Consider the following 24,091-nt stretch of genomic DNA (forward strand, 5'->3'; position numbering starts at 1 on the left):
TTACAACATTGTACATAATAAAACTTTTAGTAAGCATAATTATCACATCTTCAAATAATTTCATTCAAAGCTATTTCATTCAATTGCAGCCATACAAACAAAACAACATAAAACCCAAGGAACAACCACCACAATTAACAGTGTACCACACAGACGACTCACTCTCATCTACTTGATGTCACAAAACTCAGCGGCGTCTCCGACAGTTTGTGGAAGCCATAATCCGGGATAGAGAGGCTGAGAGAAAGTGGTCTGGACTCTGTGGAGGAGATTCATGGTTGCAGTGACGCTGTAGAAAGACAGAGTACCTGACTTGTGATCCAGGTACACTCCTATTCTGGAGGACAGAGGGCCTGAGACGGCAGTAGAAATGTTGTTATGTCTGAATTTACAACGACCATTCTGACACTCTAATGCCCACGATTTGTCATTATTTCCAAATCCACTGTCGATCTTGCTCCCTGTTCTCCTGATATTGTTGTATGCCACTGCTATCAAAACCCTGCCGCTCCACTTCACCTCCCAGTAACAACGTCCAGTCAGACCATCGGAACTCAGCACCTGCCACCACCTTGTGAACCGTTTTGGGTGAAGCGAACACAACTGTAATACATGCATTAGTGTTGCTTTTCTGTTGTTCATAGACAGAAACAAAAATCCATTAGCGGTGTCTGGGTCCAGTTTAATTTGACAAGCGTATTTCAAAAACTCAGCTCTGGTTAGAGGCTCTTGAACGTCCGCCGCAGTAATTTTCAGTGAGTTTTTTCCCCACGGGTCTGTCAGAGTTGTCAGCAGTTTATTGCTGATCTGTGACACAGCCGCTGACACATCCTCAAAATGTGTCTGAGGCTGAAGATCGATGCTGGGTACGTTTGTAGACTCAGTCAGACATGACAGCGTGGGGTATTTGTTTAGAAAGTAGAGGTGATCTTCTGTAAATGAGAGCTGCTCCAGGTCAGCGTCTTTCTTCCTCAGATCAGTGATCTCCTGTTGAATCCTCTCCTGAAGCTCTTCAACTCCGCTCACTATAGTTTTCTGCTGGGACCTGATTGTTTGGTTCACTTCAGAGATTATTTTCTCCATGAGACTGATCAAGTCTTTGAGGGTCTTCTCGCTGTTCTTTGCGACTTCATCGGCATCCAGATTGATTGCGTCCACCCTCTCCTCAAGGACTTTAAAATCTTTCTCTCTCTCCTGGATTCTTTGTTGGATCCTTTGTCGTTTCACCCAGAGCTCCGTCTGCCTCTTTGCCCTTTCTGCTGCAGCTGAAACTGTGTCATGGCCTTTATGTTCATCCAAAGAGCAGAGATAACAGATACACTGCTGATCGGTGTGGCAGAAAATCTTCATCACCTCATCGTGGCGGGGGCAGATGTTGTCCTGAAGCTCTGCAGTGGCTTTGATGAGCTTGTGTTTCTTCAATGGAGCCACATCGTAGTGAGGCTGGAGGTGCTGCTCGCAGTAAGATGCCATACACACCAAACAGGACTTGACGGCTTTCAGCTTCCTCTCACTGCAGAAGTCACAGGCCACGTCTCCAGGTCCAGCATAGAAATGATCAGGTGAAGGAGATTGAAGTCCAAAATTCTTCAGTTCTTCCACTAACTCGGCTAATATAGTGTTTTTCACCAGGACTGGCGTCGGTGTGAAGCTCTGCCTGCACTGAGGGCAGTTTTGTGTTTTCTTCTCATCTACCCAGTGGTTTATAATACAAATCATGCAGTAGCTGTGGCCACAGGGAATAGTGACCGGTTCCTTTAGAAGGTCCAGACAGATTGAACAGCTCAGTTTTTCTCGATCCAGCTGAATCCCCGGCTTCGCCATTTCTCGCCTTGATGAGAGAATGTTAAGTTTCTGTTCTGAAAGCTGTGCTCATTTCCTTGATGTACATTCAGTGCTCTGCAGCGTACGGGGATTTGCTTGCACCTGGTCACATGATGTTCATGCCCATCTCTGACCTGCCACATAATTGGACGAGGAAGGGAATAAAGAGACTCTGAACGGGGAAAGGTGAGGAGTGCGGGGTGTTACGATGTCCAGCTTCATTCCAGGAAGAGGAGTGGTTTCGGAGTTGCAGTTGTTGTCATAGACACTCATCTAGCCAGTCTACATATGGATTATTGCACAATTATGTATTTGTAGTGGAAACTCTTGTAGAAATTGTTCCCAGTTCCCACAATAATTGCTATAAAATTTACATATATCGCACCATCAGTACCCAAGATGCAACTTACTTTTTTTATTTTTTTTATTTAAACCTAATTTAAAGAATTGAATTGACATTATTGAAACTTATTATCGCACCTTAATACTTACAAACGTTTTACAGTAGTGTACACAAACAAATAATGACAGTGGAGCAGATGCTAAAAGGAGCTCTGAACAAAAGCTCTACAGGTGCCACTGTAAAAACTACAAAGGTCGTGTGTGTGTCTTTTGAGGGTCTTTGGAGCATCACTCAAACACTATTACAGAGAGGGATAAAACGGGGAAATGTACCAGGGATGCACGGACTTCCAACAATACTGCTAACCCTTTAAAGTAAAAGCTGCTTGTTACTTTCTTGCTGTAGATTATTACTTGGAGGATTTAGATAGGACTAAGACAATTTAATCACAAAACCAACACCAAGGTAAACAGAATGAAAAGAATAAATAAGACTTTTACAAAAGAAAGTATCAACAGAGACTGAGCAACACAAATCAGTACTAGGGGGGTCATTGACCGTTTTTTGTCTCTCTTGATTTTGTGAGAGTCGGTTAAGGGTGGGTTAAGTTTCGTTTCTCTGCCGGCCGAGTGAGTGGCTGCTGACTCACGGTTAAGCAGGGATCCGTGAGTAGTCGGTTAATCGTTAACCGTTATGAGTCGGTTAAGTTTCGTTTCTCTGCGTAAGTGAGTGAGTGTCGGAATGCCTTAGTTTGATAGTGGTCAAGTCGGGTAGTAGTACGTTTTGTTTCTCTGCCGAGTGAGATAAGATGTTTGAATTGTGCCGTTCATTGATTTATTATATATCAATCAAACATGGTAAGACTCAACTGAGCCGGTTAAATAGACGTCTAGATTCATGATTCTTGAGTCGTCGCTACTTAATATTAATTAAAAATGAATGAAACTTAAATGCTACTGAATATTCCATATTATTTAAAAAATAATAATAATAAAGTGAAGGGTAAAAATAGATTATGACGGGATTTTTATGACCCTGTCAGTCAAAATGACAGACAACGAAAAAGTCTAGCGCAACCTCTGATCTCAGCATAAAATGTAAATAACTAATGAAACACGTGTGGCAATAAAGTGAATTCTGATTCTGTCGCTCTGAACAATAAATGTAATTTCTTTCACTTGTTTAATGTAAGTTACATTTTCTGTTAACTTTTAGTACAGAAAAACGTCCGGATGATTTATTTCTTTTTTTACGTTTTGTTTAAAACTGCCATTAGAGATACTTCCGTTTCGCGAACGACCACACCCGGAAGTAGTATGTGGACGTGTATCCCTTATTTCCTTCCGCCACAACTCATAGCACATTCGTTCCTATGAGTCGAGCAACATCCCCTCGCATCTCAACATGTCATGATAACATTTCATATTTGTATATATATAAAGTAAAATAAAATAAAAGACATGGCGGGTGTTAAACTTCACATCCCGTTTGTTTTATTACTTATGCTGAGTTGCTCCGACGTGTCGAGGCTTTCGTCTGTGACAGCACAAGGTAGGAGACTTGACAGCTGCCGTTAGCCGAACAGCGCTAGCATAACACTGCCAACTTAGCTAATGCTAATGTGAATATTTTGTTTAATAGCTGGATAAGTTCACCTTATATAAGCACGGGTTTTGTTTTAGTCAACGGCGCTATGTATTATGTAACATTTAAACGTGTTTCATTACTTCAAACTGGCTAAAACTATTGTAAATAACGTGCATATGTTGTGAAATACTATGAATCTTAATGAATCTATAGATACCTTTAAACAATAGCTGGAACTTAGTCAGAAATTGAATCAGTTTATTGATTTAATGAATACGCCCAGAACATAAAAACAACCATTTTACATTTTATGGTGATGTAGTACCTACAGGTAAAACAAATGGGACTCCTGCAGATAATCCTACTTCTACTAAAGTTATGATATTTGAGTCGAGCCAATTTAAAGCAAACAAATTGGATAAAATATTGCAGGCAAATTAACACAACTTGAAAACTGTTTAAATAAAAGTTAAACAATCTTGATGATTGCAATACTGCGTTAGACTGTTTCAGCTTGACCCATTCTAGCCTGAAAGTGGGACTCATTCATTCTTACATTATTCTGTTTGGATCCCTAAATAAATCAGACCATGGTCAGCTTTAGCATTTTCACCCAATAATGGAGGATTCACAGAAAAAACAAATGTCTTTTTTTGACTGTTAAATATTACTTATGCTGTCACAAAAGGCAGTCTTGGACGACAGAAATGTTGAATGTACTTAGCTCAAGGTCGGTTTTGATTAATTTATTTCAGAGTATGATGAGTCGCTGGAGCTCGTGCTCTCAGAAGACCCAATGTCCGACTCGGAGAACAGCCCCAAGTTTGTAGAGTCGGATGACCTCCACTCTCTGCCGAAGAGGCAGTTCAAGACGGCTGAGATCGCAGACGCTTTGATGGGCACCGAAACCCCCATCGACCCATCTGACATCGAGTCCCTCTTCCCCAAAAATGTGAAAGACTTCCAGTCAGGCTTCTCCCCGCCTTGTGATGAGAACAGTGCCCAGTGCGGTTCACCTGCTCTGGCTGCTAATGAAGCATCAGTGGAAGAGGAGGGCACAGATTCATCACAGCAGGTAAGTCAGAGACGCAACGATGTCAGTAGGAGATGTTGTAAATTACAACCTAAAGTGTTTCTGGTGGATATACGTCCCTTTACATAATCAGAAAGTTATTTTAATCATTACCACTGTCCAAAAAGATAGAAAGTCAATGGGTAAATTCGTGCCAAACAATTACTTTAACCTCCAGGTCACTCTTGACATCGTGCGCGCTGAAGTCATGGCAACTGAGGAACAGAACACCACAGAGACTGCCAAGACATACAAAGTGAACTGTGATAAGAGGAACATCACAGGAATGAACGACTTCACGGTGCAGGTCCTCAACGCATCACAGGTATTCACGCTGCCCCCATAGTCTCGCACTTACCATGCCAAGGAGTGCAGCATTTCCTGAATGTCTACATACCTTACATGTAATTCTGCTTGTACAATGAATCAATATAATGGCACCAACCAGTAATACGTTAAAGTGCATTCTTTATATTAATCCGAGCTTTGTAGTTTGGCAAAGAGTTGCATTCCTGTCATTGTGAAAGTCTTAACCTGCGTGTGTTTTTATTCTTCATATAATTTCCGGAGGACCAAACCCAGCCCTCACATGTTGTCTGACTTATTTCAGGACTTGATGGAGTTCCTCAACGCTAACAGCACAGAGTGCTCCGTGGTGCTGTTCTTCACAGCGTGGTGCCAGTTCTCAGCCAGCCTGGCACCTCATTTCAACGCCCTGCCCCGGGTCTTTCCTGGCATGCATTTCCTGGCGCTGGATGCCTCGCAGCACAGCAGGTGAATAACCATGTATTTCACGCATCATGTCACCACTATGAAAAATCAGTTTACAGGGGAATTATCTGTTTAAAAATACAAGTTGCTGGTTTGTTAGAAACTACTGAACTAAATTAGATTAGATTAAGGATCCATAGATTAGGTTATTTTATTTTGAAGTATTTTGTTCACAACTGTGTGAACAAAATTATAAACTCTTTGTAGTCCTTTTAGGCATTAATAATCCTACTTAAGGCCAAACCAAAGTCAAAATCAGTTTGTTTTAAATCCCCAAAGAAGTAAAAGTAACCAGCTTTATACACCGATCAGCTGCAACATTATGACCACTGACAGGAGAAGTAAATCACATTGACCATCTTGTGACAATTCAATGTTCCGCTGGGAAACGTTTGGACCTGATCCTATAGGAACAAATTAAAAGAAAAACATGAAGAACAGCACAAAGTGTTGACCTGGCCTCCAAATTCACTAGATCCAAAACTGATCAACTATCTGTGGGATGATCCACAGAGGCCCCTCCGATCAACCAATAGTACCCAAACAAAGCCAGGTTTCCGTTCGTTAGAGACTTTTGTCCTTTAGACAGATTAATGTTCAGATCAGATCAGAATATCTAAAAGTGTCGTTTTGTCATTCACGTGTGTTGCCCCTCTCTGTTGTCCAGCAGCCTTTCCACAAGGTTTGGGACGGTGGCAGTGCCCAACATCCTGCTGTTCCAGGGGGCCAAACCTATGGCTCGGTTCAATCACACCGACAGAACCCTGGAGACTCTCACTTCCTTCATCGCTAACCAGACAGGTACAAATACAGTGGAGACTATGTGAAATAATGCAGTTCATATGTTTTAGATTACAACATAAACTAAACGCAGTCAGAAACGTATTTGCTCTGTCCACTGACGATATGTCATACAAGTGATATCTCGGATTCTCAGGCTAAAGACTTTGGGAAAGGTCAAATTGATTTCTATGTACAAAATAAATAACTTTTCTAATTTTTTAGAATTACTAAATAGATATTTTTTTTGTATTTATTGTCATCTGCAAGCTCAAGAACCATTTATCTCATCCACACCAATAAACTAGTGAAACTCAAAGCCATATTTAGCTAGTGGAGTGCAAGTACAGAGGTAGGGAGGCGGCTCCTTCCCCTGAAAAGCCCAGTCTGCTCTGATTGGCCAGCGTCAATGGCCTGAGCCGCCCTGATGTTGAAATAGAGAGCCAAGAGGAAGGAGAGGCCGGAAAATTCAGGAAAGAGTTTAATTGGAAACTGTTTAACTGAAAGAAACTGCCTGTTCCAGGGTTTGAAGCTGGTCCCGACAGAAACGTGACGGACGCAGACCTCCAAGGTCCCCTCCCTAGTGTCCCCATGAAGAGCATTGACTGGCTGCTGGTCTTCTCCATCCTCTTCATCATGGGCTTCACTACGTACGCCATCCTGCGGACGGACAGTATTCGCTGGCTCATACCGGGACAGGAGCACGAGCATCAGGACTGAAAATGCACGGACTCTGCAGTCGCGAGGATGTGAACGATTACTTGACGAACTCTTTAGTTTAATAAAAATGGTTCATTTTCTCATGCTTTAGGTGTTTGAAGGCGTTTAAATATTGTGATTTATAATAAAGGATGTAATGATTTGTTGAATATAAGGAAACGTTTACTGTTTATCCACTTTTTTTAACAAAAACGGTATAAACCGATCAGGCATAACATTATGACCACCTTCTTAATATTGTGTAGGTCTCCCTTGTCCCTTTGTGGGACTCATCAGAGAATGGACATGGGCCTTTTGAGGGTGTCTGGGAGGATAATGTTGTTAGTGGGGGTCTTTGGGTCCTATGGGTTGAGTGGAGGGCCCTCTGTGGATTTGATCAATTTGATCTGTGTGTGTCAGATAAACTCCAAGGTCAAAAAGAGTATTTTGTATTAATTTTGTAGTGATCAATGAGCCGAGGTTCTGATTTGCAGGTAGTTCCTCACACTCTTCCCTCCCATCACTGTGTTCCTCCTCGCCACAACCAGACTCCCCTTTAAAAATGTGCGATTTTAATCAGGCAGTGAACTAAACAGCTATGGCACGGTGTGAGAGGGCAGTGGAGCAGAGGACAGAAGAGGAGTTGGAGGAGAAGTAGGGCGGCTGACAAAACGCTAGTCATGTCTGGGTTAATGTTTACCCTGAGGGCCAGCAGCTCATGGCCCTGCAGCCGCTTGTCCCGGCTGAGCAGCCTGAGGGTGCCTCCGCTCTCCCGGAACAACTCGTCCAAAATGGTGAGCGTTACATCGGCAGGCTTTTAGCATTAGCATTTATAAGCCTCTTAAACGCGTATTGCACACGAAGGAGGAATATTTCATGGAAGTATGTTGGTGTATGTAATATTCTAACACAAACCAGGGACTTTACAATTATGCAGGATCTGAAACAGAAAGTGGAGACTAAGAAAACCTCTACGCCGAACTCTATTGTAGTAACTCTAAATATAAGGCTTCATTTATATCTGTAAATCTACACGCACAATAATAAAAGTTTGAAACGTGTATTTAAGGTTTTATGGCGTGTTCTTCAATTCGGCTTAAATGGTTTGATTATAGCATTAGTAATTATTTTGTAATTTTTACATTTATCAGTTAAATGCTAGTAATGGCTAACGTTACAGTATATTTCAACTTACTACTTTTGACACCTTAAATTCGAAGATGTCGGAATATTAAGGTGCCGAATAAAAAGAGTAGGTTTTAAAATAATATTAAGTATACTGCAAAAAAGTAACTAAATATTTCTGTAACTATACCCTGTGTTTGTATTTGTTTTTATTTCTGGTGTTCCACTGCCATCTGTCGGCCGAAGCGGGAATAGCATCCAAAATAAACTTTAGTTTCCCATTGGCTGAATTCATACTTTGGATTAAAGGGAAAGAACAAGTCTAAAATACAAACCCCCAAATAACTGCAGATAATAATGTGATTTATCAGTTATAATGCTAATATCAACTTTGTGATTGCTTCCAGTCATCAGACTCCCACTGGCTGTCCCCTGCAGACCGGGATCAGCTGGTGATGGAGCTCAGGGCCAACGGTTGGATGGAGGTGGAGGACCGTGACGCCATCTTCAAAGAACTTCACTTTAAAACCTTTAATCAGGTATTTATGTAGAGGTCTTTCTGACTTGTTTAAAGCTGATTTTTCTTATTATTGTTGTTTTTTGTTGTCACTTCCCTTTAACTTCTGGCCTACGTTCGAGACAGATTACATAAAGGTGTATGTAAATGAACTGTTCCAGTGTTAGTGGTCGAATCCCCCCGGCTCATGCTGTGCACATGCCAAAAGTGCCCTTCTGCAAAACACTGAACCCCAAGTTGCTCCTTAAGGGCAGGCTGGCGGCTTGCATGGCAGCTCATTTACAATTTCCCTGCGCTATATGCACAAATGCAAACAAAGATGTAATTGTTTCAGATAAATCGTACAAAATAATTGTGTTTTTTTTCTGCTTTTTCCGATGAAAAATAGACCTCACAGTTAACATCTGCTTCACTCTTTCTAAGTTGTTATTCCAGGCTGCAATGAAGCTGTCATTTTTTTTTTTTTTTAAGTTTTTGTAGCAGTGGAAATCCGTAGGTCTTCGGGGGGCTGTTGTACTCTGGCTGGAGGTTTGCCTTGACTAGAATCGGGACGCAGAACTGCCAGACGCACAGCCAAGTCGGAAACGCACACATTCAGTCTGTGCTCACGCTGATTTGTTGCAGGTGCAGCAGGGGACAGGATACTTGCTGTTTTTCATTCGTTCCTACTCTATATTATTAGTTTCTACCTCCAGGTTGTTTAATGAAAGATTGTTTTTCATGAGTGAGGCTTTTCCTATACGCAGTGGGATGTAAATGCGGCTGGAAGATGTGAAAAACTGGAAAATACGAATATTTAAAGCAGGAATAAATCACGTTACTGCACGTTATAGATCATATCGGAATAAAACGGAACATTTAAGTTTATTTTTTGTTAAGGGGACGTAGCAGGCTTATCACAACAAAGGCTACTATCATAGCATGGTTGCCTATGTGTCTTTGTATAAAGCATTAACAACATGCATTTGCTTCAATTGATGAACCTCATCCTACGTTAAATAATTTGAATAATTGTTTCTGCACTTAACAAAGCCAATGCAGAAATATGACAGCATTTACACACCATGCATGTCCCTCAACAAAATATATGAACAAACACCTGTCTGTTTAAAAATCAGCCCTGTATTTTTAACCTCCGCAAATCTTTTATGCCATGAATGTTTAAAAAGTCTTAGAGTTTAGAGTTATGGTTCATATTGGAGAATACTTAAACGAAAAAGTAACTAAATCAGATACAAATCCAAACACGCACTTGAATGCCAGGTCGTAACTTTTGTCCACGGACACATTTTAACGCACACATCTGCGGGTTGGGATCCCAGCTTTCACATCTGGATAGCTTTGGTAACGCAGAGGTTTGGTGTGCATCGTTTACATATCATTAATGACAGCATATTTACTTTTAGTCCTCCCAAGAACACTATTATGAAATATTTAAACCGTCATCAAATGATTTTAAAGTAAAATAAGAGTTAAAAGATTTACACATATGCTGTTACTGTACAGTGTCTACCTTATAAAGTGTGTTCTTAGTTGGTTTATATTTTATATTACACGTGCATTAGGGTTTGAGTAATTGCAAATGTTTTTAAACTTGTGTGAAATGCACTTTATACATGACAGATCTAAAAAAAAAAAAAAATCATATTTCCGTCACAAGGCTCTAAACTCGAGATTCACTTACTGTCTTTTTCCCCAGAGCTTTTGGCCGCACGCCAGGGCCTTCCCCAGTAAATGGACCCTCGTCAGGTGTCAGTGACTCTTGTACATAATTCGTATTATAGCAGGTGGCTTAACGATCAAAAAGCTCCACATATAAGCCAGTAAGTGAACCTCAAGAGCAGAACATTGTATCACAGATGTGTGTTCTCTGATGCGTGTTTGTAGTGTGTTTTGGCTGTAAAAGGGAGTTTTCAAGCTCTCCCTCTTCTCTGCTTCAAGTGTCACTACAAACAACGTTAAGTGGTTCGTTTGACGTGATTGATCGCGCTTGTTTGGGAAACGTATTAACAATATTAAAGTAAAGTTTGATGTTGATGACCGCTGTCCGATCTAGCAGCAGCTATCGGTTCCACCACTTCTTGGGGTAGAGTAAACATCAAAAGTTCAATGTAAATGTTTCTTGGCACGTCGCTGGAAAGCGGCCTGCTCCTTTAGCTCGGCTGTGCTTTGAGCAAAGTAAACTGCAGCATCTCAAGGCCACTTAGCGGACTTCCTCTAATCCTGTCGTTAGTTGTTTTAGCCCCTAAAATAGTCTGTTTTTACACTTCCCCGCGTTTGAAGTCGGCGGGCGAGCCCTGACCTCCCCCATCTTCTCCTCCCGGCTCTAAAGCCTCTCCTCTTACCCCGACACGTCAGGCCACATTACCCTGAGACACACCAGGCCACCAGTTGGCAGCAATTGGGGTTTTGATCAGAATGATTTCTTTCACAAACAATCAAATTGGTTAAAATGTTTCATCTGGTTCACAAACCACTAACAACCCCCGTGATTCCTTCTGGTGGATGGCTTTGCTTTCTCTTCTTTCTCGCCTGTTGCCACCCTCCTTCCTCCATCGCTGCCTTTTCCGTCTTTGTCTTTCATTCTGCGCCCCATGTTATTGAATGAGCTCATGTTGTTCCAATTTTACATGCTGGCAACTCTTTCTGTCTGCCTTCCCTTTTTCGCTCTCTTTTTATTCTGTCTCCAGACACCCCGCAGTCCTCTGATGCATTTTCACAAACTCTCCAGCTAGTTTTTCATGGCTGTTCTTAAAGGGCTTTTACTGGAGGGGAATGGAGATGAGGAGCGACGTGCTGGCTGATTTCCCTTAGCCACTTATCTCCGAGTGATGGGGCTTGAGGAAATCAGATCCTTGAGAGTTTATAATGAGAATAACAAATCCTGTGTTTTGAAACGCGTCCTCTAGGGGGCGGTAGAGCTGTACCCCACAGCTGTGTGAAGCCACAGTGATGGTTGAAGTTTGGGCAATGCACATGAGGCACGCAGCCACTCAGAGCTGCAAATGAACTTAAAAGGAACATGACAGCTGGACTTGCTTTTTTTGAGTTTATTTTTCTTTGATTACGGCAAGTGGAAAGTGTTGTGATGCCATTGTAACCAGCTCAGTAATTTATCTGCGGCATGTGGGTCTGCAGTGCGTTGTTAGTGGCAGTAGTTTGAGACGTAAATGTCAGTTATTTTCCTTGTCAAGTCCAGTGCATCTAATCAGGTTTGAGAGGTGAAATCCTCTGTCTGGAGTCACTTTGGTCAGTGAGAATCCCTGCAATCACATGTGGAAACATCTGTGTGTGTGTGTGCCTTTAATACTGTAAATTTAGATCGGAATCGTGCATGTTTTTAAGTTGCAGTCACTGATACTGTTTACGCAACAAGCTTTATGTTATGCTTGTTTACGGATGACCATCTGCTATACATTTCAGGCGGACGGAGTGGAAACATTCATGCGACACAAGTGAAATGAGTAGCCTTAAGACGCCGCTTGCATAGAGGAGGCGAGCTGTGCATGCTCAACTGTTGTGTTGCGTTGGCCGGGGTTGACAACGATGGCATTTATCTGTTTCATTTCTGCGAATATCCAGCCAATAATTCAAAAGCTGCATTTAGGATGGAAATTTTTGTTATCTTATGTGTCTAGTGAAATGAAAGGACAATTTTCTTGACTAAACCCGCAAATGATGATGCACCTCAAGTCCAGACACATATTGTAGGTGTTTTTTGGGATAGGTGCTGCCTGTTGGTTTTAGTTATTTATATTTTTTTCTTTAGTTTTATCCTTGTTTGGTTTGGTAGGATACATAGCGGATTTGTGGCTTCACTGTGTTATACCCATGTATAATGTGGCTTTACTGACGCCATGACGCATTAAAACAACACAAAGCTCCTTTAGAGACTGGTCATATTAGAAAGTTTTTGCTAACATAATTATTTTTTTGTTGTTTTTAAATTCTCAACATTTGCCCACATTTGCGCAGAAACGAACACGACACAAACTTGAGACAAACAACGCGCCAAAGCTGCGGTTCACCGCAGACAATAACCGCATTACTAGCACAGGGAAAAGCTTCTGGTCTTAAGGTCCAATTTTGAGAGCAAAGCCGCCGCTGCTGTGATTTTCTGAGGAGCTCCCTCTGTTTCTTCCGCTTCGTTCTCGGCGGCTGATCCCTCGCCCTTTTTTATATTCAGTCGGGGGCTCCTTCTCCTCCAGATCTCCTCCATGCCTCCGCCCCTCGTTACGGGCCTCGGTGTGCTCGTGTTGAATAAGTTGTCCTGCGACTAAAACGTCCTCTCAGTAAACCGTTCTCTCAGAGCAGCACCCTCCTGCACTAAATAAATACATACGGGTCAGACTGATAGCAGTGTTTGCTGATACCTCATTGTTATTAGCTTGTTGAGCTTCATACATATCAAGTATATCCTCATTTGACATGCAAACAGTTTACAAAACTGTCGGTTTTATCAGTTGTATATTTGGATGTTTCCCCCAGAGTATCCCACCCATTCTAAAGGGTGGGATACTCTGGATACTCTGGGCTAATAATGTTTGGGTGGGAAAAAATGTAATTTCCTTCAAGAAAATGTTCCAAATAGTTTAAAATGATCCCGAGATGTTTCCTAATTTGCAAAACTAGATCTAAACCATACACATGTAGACAAACTTCCCCTCCACGATTGCTCGACTGTATCCCTTACTCAGAGCGAGACGACGGTTAATCGGCTCTGAGGTGTTCAGTTCCCACCTCTGTGTCCAAAATGGAACTATCCCTGGGAACTGGAGGCATCCCGCATTCATCTCAGCCTGTGAAAATGGCTGGAGGGAAGCCGCGAGGTGTGGCGCCCAAGCGGAGGTGGTTAGATAATCTGGCTATCAGACCTTGGGTAAGCTAAGATGGCCCTGACGTCTTCTGCCTTTTGACGAGCCCAGTGTCTTTTTAAGCCGTTGCTGGTTAATGAGGGGTTAGCGTAAGTTGGCCTTAACGCCTAGCACTGAACGTTACATGACACACGGTGCATAAATAGGAGCCGACATGCGTGATGAGTAGTCCACGTGATAATGGTCTCGAAATGCCCGTTCACAGCGCGGCGGGAGGTGTATCATCGTCGCCGCCGAAGCTCTTCTCCGTGTTACTCATTTTGAAGAAGGTTAATTTGAGAAGATTAATGCTGCTGATGTTACACATGCCCAGCAAAGCTCTCCGTGCTACATGAAAGAGAATCGGCGCTGGCAGCTTTGCTTCGTAATAATTTGATATTTAGCTTTAAGTTACACGTCAACTTAGCGGGCAGCCTTGTCTGGCCAGCTGGAAGCCTGCAAAGAGCTGTTTGGGAAAAGGGGAATAAATAAGACATAAGAGGTGTGGTCGCCATCATCATCATCATCATCTCAACCGCCACTGTTCAAATCTTTTCTTTTTTCTGCCGAGAAGTGAAGGTTTTCCAGGGGGCTAACACTGACGCGGGTGATGATGGGCCTAGCGGGGTAATCATCAGCCAGTCACGGTGGTGTGTAAAGCAGGAGAGCGGCTTGTCTTCATGTGTCGGCGAAATGCTTGTGCGTGTGCCGAGGAGGTTTGCATGTGCACATTTGTACATGCATTAGTGTGAATGTGTGTCTGTCGGAGGCTAGTAAGGGTGGGCGCAATCTGCATGCACTTAGTCCTGGCAAGGCAGAGCAGGCGTTCCTAAGCCCTTGGACCGCGCGGTGGTGGAAAGCCGATCTGTAAATAACAGACACATGTGTTTGAAACTGAGTCCTGTATTCCAGCCCACAGCCGCAATGAGAGAGAGAACACCACTCCGCTCCGACGTCAAATTGTCTCATCCAGTGTTGTATGACAATCATGCTGTAATAGCACCAAAATGGCTCCTCAAAAGCGGGGTGTATGTGTGCGGGGAGGGGGGGGAAAGGGGCAAAGCGGGGGTCTGCCGTCGGGTGTTTCTGATTATTTGAGATGGAGGCCTGCGCAGTGTCACGTCAAATTATCCGACTTTGACAGCTACAGCTTGTCGGGCCAGTTGGAGAGAGCTGGCTGGCTGGCTGAAAGGATGGAAAGCCGACTGGCTGGCTGACCTGGTGGCTCGAGAAGTGTGGCCCGCACAATACAAATGGGGTAAACAAAGCACTTTGAGAGGGAGAGCCCTTGACCTCTGCTGACACGAGACCTCAGCTGGGAGCGGAGGGTTGGTTTTATTTTCTGTTGGGCCCAAGTGGAAGGTGTCGAGATGACCTATGGGTGACAGACAGGCGTAGCACTGCCACTTTGCCTGTATTGTGTCCTGCTGCTCTGCTTACTGCCCCCGAGGGACCACCGCCTGTGAGAGAATCCCGATGTAGGACACCGATTTTTCAGGGCCCTTTCAGGATTTCTGTTTTTTCGGACATTCAACTCCAATTCATTTGTGTTGAGAGATTACCGCTCTCCTTGCTTTTTCTCTCCTCATTTTTTTGTCTTCCTGAGACACGCCGTCTTTTCTCAGGGTTTAAGTTGCATAACTGTCATCTTACATTTCACAGTTCTCTTCTCCAAATAACACTTTGCTCAGTGGTTCGTTTGCACATCAGTAAGGACTCAGTGGGGACGTGGACAGTTTCAGGAAGTGTAATGATGCTCACGATAAAAAGCAACGCTCCATGCTTATTATACAGTTGGTTGGGGTTATTAGGGTTACGCATATCTTGACGTTAATACAGCATTTGTTTTTAGTCATGAGCAAAAGCATGCCATGAGCTGGAAGAAAAATATACTTCTTGAATTAAAACTGATTTGAAATTACCAGTAATTGACCTACAAATTTGTTTTTGTGACATTGCTTTAAAGGGGAACTACTGTTGTTTACAACCTGGACCTTATTTCTGGCATAAATATGATGGTTTACTCACCCATATAATTTTTGTGTAATTTGTAGTCCTTCAGGAGATATTTAGATCTGCGTATATCCATATAGTGGGAGTGACTGGGGCACCAAAACAGAAGACGTCATTCGGGGTCTGTAGATTAACGTACAGACCCCGGGTGATGATAACAGGTAACTCCGAACTCAACGGGGAATATCACTAGCGTATGATAAAAAAATATTGGTGAAATGAACGAATTTCGCGGCAGATAATGCGTTATTTAGAGGCTGCGTTTCGGTGCCCCAGTCACTCCCACTATATGGATATACACAGATCTAAATATCTCCTGAAAGACTACAAATTACACAAAAGTTATATGAGTGAGTAAACGATCGTATTTTATGCCAGCAATAAGGTCCAGGTTGTAAAAAACAGTAGTTCCCCTTTAAAGTGGTGTGACCCAGTCGGCGGACATGTAGTGTCCTCCCTGCGTCAAAGACGGTGGTACACCCATTATTCACACATGCAGGTCGACGACGGGAGTCTCAAAAACATTTTGCCTCTAGCAGGAGTTGATTATGAAATTTTGCTCCTGTAAAATCCCACATTTCTGTTTTATAGCCATAATTTACATTTGGACTGCGGATTAGAGTCTTCACAAACAACAAATCTGACAAAACTAGCACCAACGTTTACGGTAATACGGCAAAAATAGTAAGCAAATCTTTGTTTTTTACACATGCCACAGCTATGGAACGATATCATCATTCATTCCAAGTTTAGTTTGTGGCCACCTGGAAAATGTGAATCCACTATTTACTCTTCTAGCTCTGGTTTTGGTCTCCACCGGCTCATTTTGTGGATAAATGCTACGTTCACTGGCATGTTTCTAACTTTGGTGCTGAGCATTTTATGTTCAGCCAAAAAGAAATAGTTTGAGAGTCTGAGGACACGCAGTAGAAAGCTGAAATGTCTCGGTGTCAGCCTTGAGCAAGCCGTTTCACATTGTCACATAATTTGCATAATACCATTTTTTGTATCTGACTGATCTAAAAGGAAGGAAATCACTTTATAATATCCGCCTGGCTCGAGGATGAAATAATTTCAGACTCGGAACACCCTCGGCACATGATAGTAATTAAACGCAGTCATCGAATTGATCTCTGGCATTAATTATGTTAGCTTGTTATTGATGAAAAAGGACCAAAGTCACGTTTCAGACAAGAAAGCTAGATGAAAAAAACTGAAAAACATTGAAATGATTGATTCTTACGTAAGAACATTTAACTGCACATTCGCAGCCCACAGTCGGTCCAGTCAGGAGTGTCGTGGGATGGATTTTTTTGTTCCATAACAGAGTCCAGGATACAAGTCGAGCTCCAGGAAGAGCACGGCGTTTTGAAATGGGACAATGTGCAGGAACTCTTTAGTGTTCACACAGAATCCTTTTACCTGTCACTCAATGTTCCTCGGCAGCAGATTAGCCTCGGCTCGGCCCTGAGAGAGAGGAGACATGTTTGGACAACACCTGACATGACAAGCTGCTTAACCATCTCCATTAGAGCCAATGAAAACTGAGAAAAAGCAGACCGCCTCGATCTCCAAATTGGTGCCAGCGGGGTCAAGTTGCAGGAATATGGCAATTACTTAAATTGATCAGGAGACGGTTTCCTTGATAACCAATTTGATCAAGCTGCCGATCGTGTTACACGAATCGCGCTGCACAGGAACAGGCCGTCCCAGAAATTGGTTACAACACACTAAAAAGGCTAAACGCAATTTCCTGCGAGAGTAATTCTGTTTCGTCATGTCAGGTGGTGGATGGGGGCCACAGCCACGGCCTGTAAACAATGGCATTTCAGTTGATTTAATTAGGCAGAGAGGAAGCATTTAGAGGCTTAATTGAGATTGCAGTGGGAAATTGCACTGAAATAGGTCTACCTGATTTTTTTATTTTTTTTCCTCTCTTCACAGTGAGCATGACGAGGGATTTCACTCTCCTCTTTGTAGATAATTAGAATAACCATAATCACTCCCTGGATGGCCTGTGATTGGAGAGAGCCACATGCCGAACTCGAAATATGAAGAGTGTGTATGTTACTCGGTGTGTGCACGCAGCCTCCCTGGTCCTTGTCGGCTTGGACGTGTGCACGCGTGAATTCACGAGGGTATTCGACCCGATGTGCCGAGACGCCATCATGTTCCCCTCCAAGCTTCAGATGGCAGCATTGCTCTTTATGCTGCGTACCTGTGCGTCTTTTACTTTTAAACCGAACTAATGGAAAACGCCTAAAATCTTTGGGTTAGCTTTTGAAACGTGCATATTTTCTCGTGTCTTGGTCTCCCGTGGTTCAACACTGAATTTGCCATGTTGGCCGAGTAAATGCAGCGTTGCACATTTTTGGGTGCAGCTGAATTTGTTGTAATTATAACTTTGCAAGATTGCTGCATTTTTTTTATTTTTTTATTTTGTAGCAAAATATTTAAATTTATATATAAAAATAGATATTATTTGGCTTTTTTCCCTAATTTCTAATTTTCCTGGCTTCTTAATTTTAAATTTGTATTCGTTTTAATACATTTCAACTGCTGCCCTCAATGGATGAGTGCTTCTTTAAATTGCATGCCCTGGAGAAGCTTTTCCCTTGCAGATGAAACAAACTGTCTGTCCACACCTTTTAAAATTGTTCTCTCGCTTAGTTTAGTAATAGCGCTTTATATATATATAACTGACAGCTCATTACATATTATAAGGTTGTGATAATATATAAATATTCATGAACAATCCAAAATATTGGAGATAAAAACTGGTATTTTCTGACAAATGCTGTACATTAATTAACACTTGTCGGTGCCACTTTACCTGCTTCCAACCTCATTTTAGTGCCTTATAATAAAAACTTAAAAGAGACATGAAGAAAAGTCTTTTTTTTTTTTTTTTGGTAAGGTATGGAAAATGATCTTTTTGTGTCAAATGTGCTAATTGGAGCGTGGTTCTGCTCAGATGTCAAGCGGTTAGACTGAGTTTGCTAAATGTGAACTAAAGAGGATTAAGTTAATTAGGTGAAATATGAAAGAGGGTGCCGAATGTCACCCTCGGCTTAAATGAACGCAGCGGACAAATGAAGCATTACTGATAGATAGATAGATAGATAGATAGATAGATAGGGAAACTGACATCTCATACAGTACTGTCGGACATACATGTACAAGAATTGGATATAAAATGAATGAATAACCCCCAAATACCCAACACCCAAAAAAATTAACAAATATTGTGATTGTACATTGTTTGTTATTGCACATGTTTAAAGGGAAAAAACAGACTGCACATTATTATTGCAGATTATTCAGAAGGAATTGAAAATGTGGTTGCGATATTCAGATTTTGTTCAAAGCTTCCTCCTTATTTCGTGGTGTCCGGGGTGTGATGGCGGTTGGTTATTATCTATTATTTAGGTCCCTTCCTCTTGCTCCCTTTCCGGTTTGGTTGGACCTACTTTGTGTTCCCCTACGCTAGCAGTCACTCATACATACACACTACAAGCATTACTGATCTTCTGACTGCACGCTTGGTTTAATTGTAGTAAGTTTATTTGAAAGGTTCATGTGTGGTCCTCACGTATTGTCTTTCATTTGAGCTGACAAACTTAATCCCATTCATTTCAAGCTTGCAGTTTATACTTGTATCAATGCAGCTCAAAAGTCAAAAGGAAGTATTTTAACAGTAAGGTTGTACTTGGATTGTTTATCTTCGATTGTATTAGTTTTCATTAGTTTTTTTTCTTCTTCATTGTTTCTTCCCCAACAGGCGTTTGGCTTCATGTCACGAGTGGCTCTACAGGCAGAGAAGATGAACCATCACCCAGAATGGTTCAATGTTTATAATAAGGTAATTGCTTTCCCAACATTATCAAATCACACTCTGCAGCTGCGATCGCGGTGTCATCTTACATTGCCACATTGGCTTAGTGTCAATTACAGAAATCACAACTTGTGGAATCAAACAGCGTTATCTTGGCTACGTGTTTTGAGTTCCTGCCATATTTACAAGCGCTACGCCTGGTTTGCAACAAATTACAGACACACTGAGATCAATGGACGCTGGATAAAGTCAGATTTTTTTCATGTCAAACAATCATCGCTGGTTGTGTGGAGCTCTCCGCTCAAAGCCAGGAACATGCTCCGTTAGTCGTAGCGACAAAAAAAAAAAAAAAAAAAAAAAGCCAATAGCTTCACGCTATAATCCCATCGTTTTTCTTGTGAAAAGCTCTGAAAATATCTCTGCCTCCCCTCCACGAACCCCCGGCGCTCTCACACACACACATTTTCTCTGCCTCACGAATAAAGTAGTGGTTGATATGACAAACCCAGTCCCTGAAAATCTCTCAGCATTAGCCTGTAGCCACTGAGTTACTGTGTGGTGGAGCGGGCTACTCTGAGAGGAATGCCGCTCCTAATCCACTCTTTATTAAAGTGGCTGTAGAACGGTGCTACAGGTCTCTGGGCCCCCGCAGCACTTTCCACCAGATGCTTACACATAAATCCCACAGTGAGTGCGGTTCAGCCTCTACAAAATAAATGCTGTATACTGAGCTGCTGCTAATATTCTCCAAAATGCAATCTTGTTCTCTTCTGCTTTGTTGGCTGTCAGTATTAAGGTGCGAATTTACAAACTTTTATTTTTTTTTCTCCTGCTGTCCAGAGAATATCCTCATTGGTTGAGTTAAATATCCATGGGTGGAGCCAACTTCCACCTCCTCTTAAATTATTTAAGTACTCCTGAATGCAGCCTGCTGGAGACCAACTGGACACTCTTCAGGGTTTTTCAGCCAACAGAGAAGTTGTTTGAGTCTTATTTGCTCACCAGTTTTGTAATGAAACCACTGAACTAACATATTTGTCCAAATTCCTGTCCGGTACATGGCTAAATCTCGGCCTAAACCGGCCTCTTCCAACTCTTCAGGAAGTTCTGCACACAGTTAGCTTTTCTGAAGCATTGACAACCAGGCAACACACTTCTCCACCGGTTTAGTACAAGCCCACTTACGATTCAGTGTTGCCATGATTCCCGTTCGGACCCAGCTGGCAGCTGGTTCCCGCTGGGAAAAGATATTTCAGGTTGCAAATAAAACAGCATTAGCGTTAGCATTAGCACACAGACGCCAAGCTCGTTCTGTTGGTTGAAAAGTCCATTAAAGTCGATCACATACTTCAAGACATTGTTCAAAATTGTGTGAAAATACTTTAATTAAGTTGGAGTATGAGTATTTGACAGTTAATCCACCGACATACAGTCAAATTATGCTTCCACCTCCATGCTTAAAAGCTTTTCTAGCAGACAGGCTTCTTATTATATCGACTAAACAAGGGGAGATGTGTTTAGACCTTGTGCAGTCTTGTAAAAATCCACTGCAGCCGGCACCTATAAGGGGTTCCAAATGTAGACCAATAAAATGTACGCAGTAACTTCTTTTAACAAAAATAATTTCTCCTATATATTGATTTGTATGTACAGATTGACCTGCTTCTGTTTTTATCTCGTTGATACTTTTATCTTGACCGGATAGGACTCCTTCCCGTCTAGACAGCTGCATTATAATTTTATAATTTTATATTTTACGAAAAACGATGCGTCTTCACAGGTCCAGATTACACTGACGACGCACGACTGCGGGGGACTGTCGAAGCGGGACATCAAAATGGCCAAGTTCATCGACAAAGTCGCACTTTCCATGTGATGTCTTCGTCTTTAGTCTGAATGTTTTAATTGTGTTGTTTCAACTCTGGCGTGTGAAAAACTGATTCCTCACAGAAGAAATTAATTTTGTCCTCCATGTGTCTATGTCCTGTGTCTGTTTTTGTCTAAAATAAGATCTGAAAATCTGTTGTGATGTTTTCATTTTGTTTGTTTTTTTTCACAAGTTTTCTGCGCAAATAAAACTTTAAATGCAGGAAACGTTGTAGTCTGTAATTGATTTACTAACACAGAAACAGATTGAATATGCAGGTTTTACTTCTTTGTGTGTGTGTGTGTCGCTTTGTGTTTTTCTCTAATTGCTCTGCACAACTCTGTTCAGTACCTGCCGGTGATCCAGGGGATACTTTTCCTTGTCAGTCCTCCACCAGAACACATGTTCCCGTTTTGGCTCTGGAGAGTGAAGCAAAATGTGGAAGGGGTCAAAGTCAGTAGGAAGGGGATTAATTTGATTTACGATTTGGTAAGGGATGAGTCAGATAGGGCTGCTGTGTTTTCCTGACTGGGTAGCCTTCAGGAGAACATCGGCAAAGAGGAAAAAAGCGTTTTTCCCCACGCTCAACGTGGAGCCAGCGAAGAGAAAGATAACCTATAATGCTCTTCTTCCTCTCAAGAGTTATCCAGGTAGTGTGCTGAACATCTCAAGTGCTGAGTGTGGTTGCAAATTAGGGTTCATAAGCAAGATTGTTTGCATTGGACACCAAAATTAAAACCAAATCTCTCTTTATGTTAAATCTGGACAAAAATTAGGACGACTGTCTCAAGGTTTTATGCTTCAAACATTTAGTCAAGTTACAGTTTATGTCTGTCCTGGCTATAATTTTAATAGTGAAGAGTGAAGGTATATAATAAAAGTCCCTTACTGAGTTTAAATTGTGACCATAAATGTGTTTTATGAGCTTAAAGTGAGCTTGACCTTTAACCTTAGATGCAATCAGTTCGTCTTTGAGTCAAGGTGAATGTTTGTGCCAAATTTGAAGAAATTCCATCAAGGCCTTCCTGGGATATTTGCAAGAATGAGACGGACAGTATATGTATGTACGTACAAATGGACAGTCTGAGGCATGAAAAGTGTTATGTGCTGGATTGTTTTTTTTTTTCTCATGTCTTCTTGGTACACTGATGTAAACAGGCGGCAAGCAGACTCTATGTTGGGATGGTAACTTGAATCTCCTGGACTAGTATTAGATTATATAATTTGTAAAATTTTCACATTGCTCAGACTGAAGGTCGTCCACACACACACACGCTGATTAGGTTTAAACATGTTCCACAACCAAATATCATGTATCGTGCCCCGTTCATACAGTTTGTGAAGTCGAGTTCGGACCAAAAATTTGACAACCGCTGCATCTGTTGCGTGTTAGATGGTACAAAACTGACCCCGTGCAGCCACCCTTCAAACTTCTTTTTGTACAGGAAGTCAGCTGCAAGGCTGGAAACGATAGCAGTGAATTCAAGTGTTTTTAATGATGGTGATACAAACCACATTGCTTCTGTATGTTCTTTACTGTGTGTCTCATCCATGCTGGCTCAGCTGGACAAACTGTTGCATGTACAGTAGCTGCGTTGATGAGGTGAAACTGTCACTAACTTCAGGGGTTGAACGACTTCCGATAATGCATTGCAACATAGTACTTCGCAGCGTGTTGTAAGACAGGATGAAGTAGCCGGGAAAAAAACCCCAAAAAAAACGGTATATCTGCAAAGCCTTTTTGCGTGTATAGCAGCTAAAGGTCTATTAACTTCAGACAATGAAATTCACCAGTAAACTGTTGATGTGCAGCCTCCTTCTCTCTGTTACCGCAGGACGTTTGGTGAAGTCATTAACTGATTGTTCCTCTTCCCGTGTGTATTGCAGTAGTACGTTTGTCGTATTTCAGTACTCACATTCATATTCTGCATGTCACGGCTTCATCTTTAGTGAAGTATTTCCACACGCTTGACGAACCGCTGCAAGTTTGCTGCAAAGACCCACTGAGCTCCTCGTCTGTCCTCTCGGAGGCGTCCGTGTTGTTATTGTCACGTGATCGGTGACTAGTCGACTTCCTGCTTAAGGCGTCACAACACAGCAGTAAAGTTTTTACAACCAGGACCTTATTTCTGGCATAAAATACGATCGTTTACTCACCCATATAGCTTTGGTGTCATTTGGAGTCTTTCGGATGATATTTAGATCCACGTATATCCATATAGTGGGAGTGACTGGGGCACCGAAACGCAGCCTCTAAATAACGCATTATCTATTCGCGGACGTGCAGCTTTTTGTTGTTCTTTGGCCAGCTGTTCCTCTCTCGCGTATCATAACAAATATTGGTGAAATGAACGAGTTTCGTGGCAGATAATGCATTATTTAGAGGCTGCGTTTCGGTGCCCCAGTCACTCCCACTATACGGACATGCGCTGAATCTAAATATCGTACAAATGACTCCAAATGACACCAAAGTTATATGGGTGAGTAAACGATCGTATTTTATGCCGGAAATAATGTCCAAGTTGTAAAAAAACGGTAATTCCCCTTTAAATGCTAACCCTAACCCTAAGTCAGCCCCTATCACTAACTAGTGCTTTCAGAGCAAACACATAAAATCCATGTTCAATTCACAGTCCATTCCTCACGTCTGAGAAGCTGGTAGCAGTGAATCTTTAACAATTTTCCTTTACACATGAACTAAACAATTACCAAAGCCATAACTGACGAATTAAGCAACTAATTGATTAATCAACTCAGCGCTAAGATCCTCTCTAACTCTGAGTCCTCGGAGGACGCCAAGGACGG

At 42.0% G+C, this 24,091-nt stretch overlaps 3 protein-coding genes across 4 annotated transcripts; 2 read left to right on the forward strand and 1 right to left on the reverse strand.

The window, feature by feature from the left end:
• Window positions 1-151: 151 nt before the first annotated feature.
• Window positions 152-1,824, reverse strand: LOC311502422 (tripartite motif-containing protein 16-like; the record flags this gene model as incomplete). Its single annotated transcript, XM_084564635.1, has 1 exon — window positions 152-1,824. One exon carries the CDS (start codon window positions 1,822-1,824, stop codon window positions 169-171), a length of 1,656 nt encoding a protein of 551 aa, XP_084420761.1. The 3' UTR covers window positions 152-168.
• Window positions 1,825-3,454: 1,630 nt separating this feature from the next.
• Window positions 3,455-7,447, forward strand: txndc15 (thioredoxin domain containing 15). 2 transcript variants are annotated; one of them, XM_084564523.1, is made up of 6 exons: window positions 3,455-3,718; window positions 4,510-4,829; window positions 5,005-5,151; window positions 5,437-5,600; window positions 6,268-6,398; window positions 6,901-7,447. In XM_084564523.1, exons 1-6 carry the CDS (start codon window positions 3,628-3,630, stop codon window positions 7,095-7,097), a joined length of 1,050 nt encoding a protein of 349 aa, XP_084420649.1. In that variant the 5' UTR covers window positions 3,455-3,627; the 3' UTR covers window positions 7,098-7,447. The 2 variants fall into 2 exon arrangements, with proteins under 2 accessions (XP_084420649.1, XP_084420648.1); XM_084564522.1 differs by having other exon boundaries at window positions 3,457-3,718; window positions 6,265-6,398.
• A 135-nt stretch (window positions 7,448-7,582) lies between these two features.
• On the forward strand, window positions 7,583-21,595 carry LOC311502263 (pterin-4-alpha-carbinolamine dehydratase 2). The gene is made up of 4 exons (XM_084564405.1): window positions 7,583-7,870; window positions 8,609-8,740; window positions 19,366-19,446; window positions 21,200-21,595. Exons 1-4 carry the CDS (start codon window positions 7,757-7,759, stop codon window positions 21,293-21,295), a joined length of 423 nt encoding a protein of 140 aa, XP_084420531.1. The 5' UTR covers window positions 7,583-7,756; the 3' UTR covers window positions 21,296-21,595.
• The last annotated feature ends 2,496 nt before the right edge of the window (window positions 21,596-24,091 follow it).

The sequence above is a fragment of the Chelon labrosus genome (genome assembly GCF_963514085.1).
Source record: "Chelon labrosus genome assembly, chromosome: 17".
Taxonomy (NCBI): Eukaryota; Metazoa; Chordata; class Actinopteri; order Mugiliformes; family Mugilidae; genus Chelon; species Chelon labrosus.

Excerpts from the sequence above, each read along its gene's own strand:
- txndc15 (XM_084564522.1), top strand. The coding sequence starts at position 3,628 with ATGGCGGGTGTTAAACTTCACATCCCGTTTGTTTTATTACTTATGCTG. Across the intron at positions 5,601-6,264 it reads GATGCCTCGCAGCACAGCAG|CAGCCTTTCCACAAGGTTTG; the intron begins GTGAATAACCAT and ends TCTGTTGTCCAG. Across the intron at positions 6,399-6,900 it reads CTTCATCGCTAACCAGACAG|GGTTTGAAGCTGGTCCCGAC; the intron begins GTACAAATACAG and ends TGCCTGTTCCAG.
- LOC311502263 (XM_084564405.1), top strand. The coding sequence starts at position 7,757 with ATGTCTGGGTTAATGTTTACCCTGAGGGCCAGCAGCTCATGGCCCTGC. Across the intron at positions 7,871-8,608 it reads GGAACAACTCGTCCAAAATG|TCATCAGACTCCCACTGGCT; the intron begins GTGAGCGTTACA and ends GATTGCTTCCAG. Across the intron at positions 19,447-21,199 it reads GGTTCAATGTTTATAATAAG|GTCCAGATTACACTGACGAC; the intron begins GTAATTGCTTTC and ends GCGTCTTCACAG.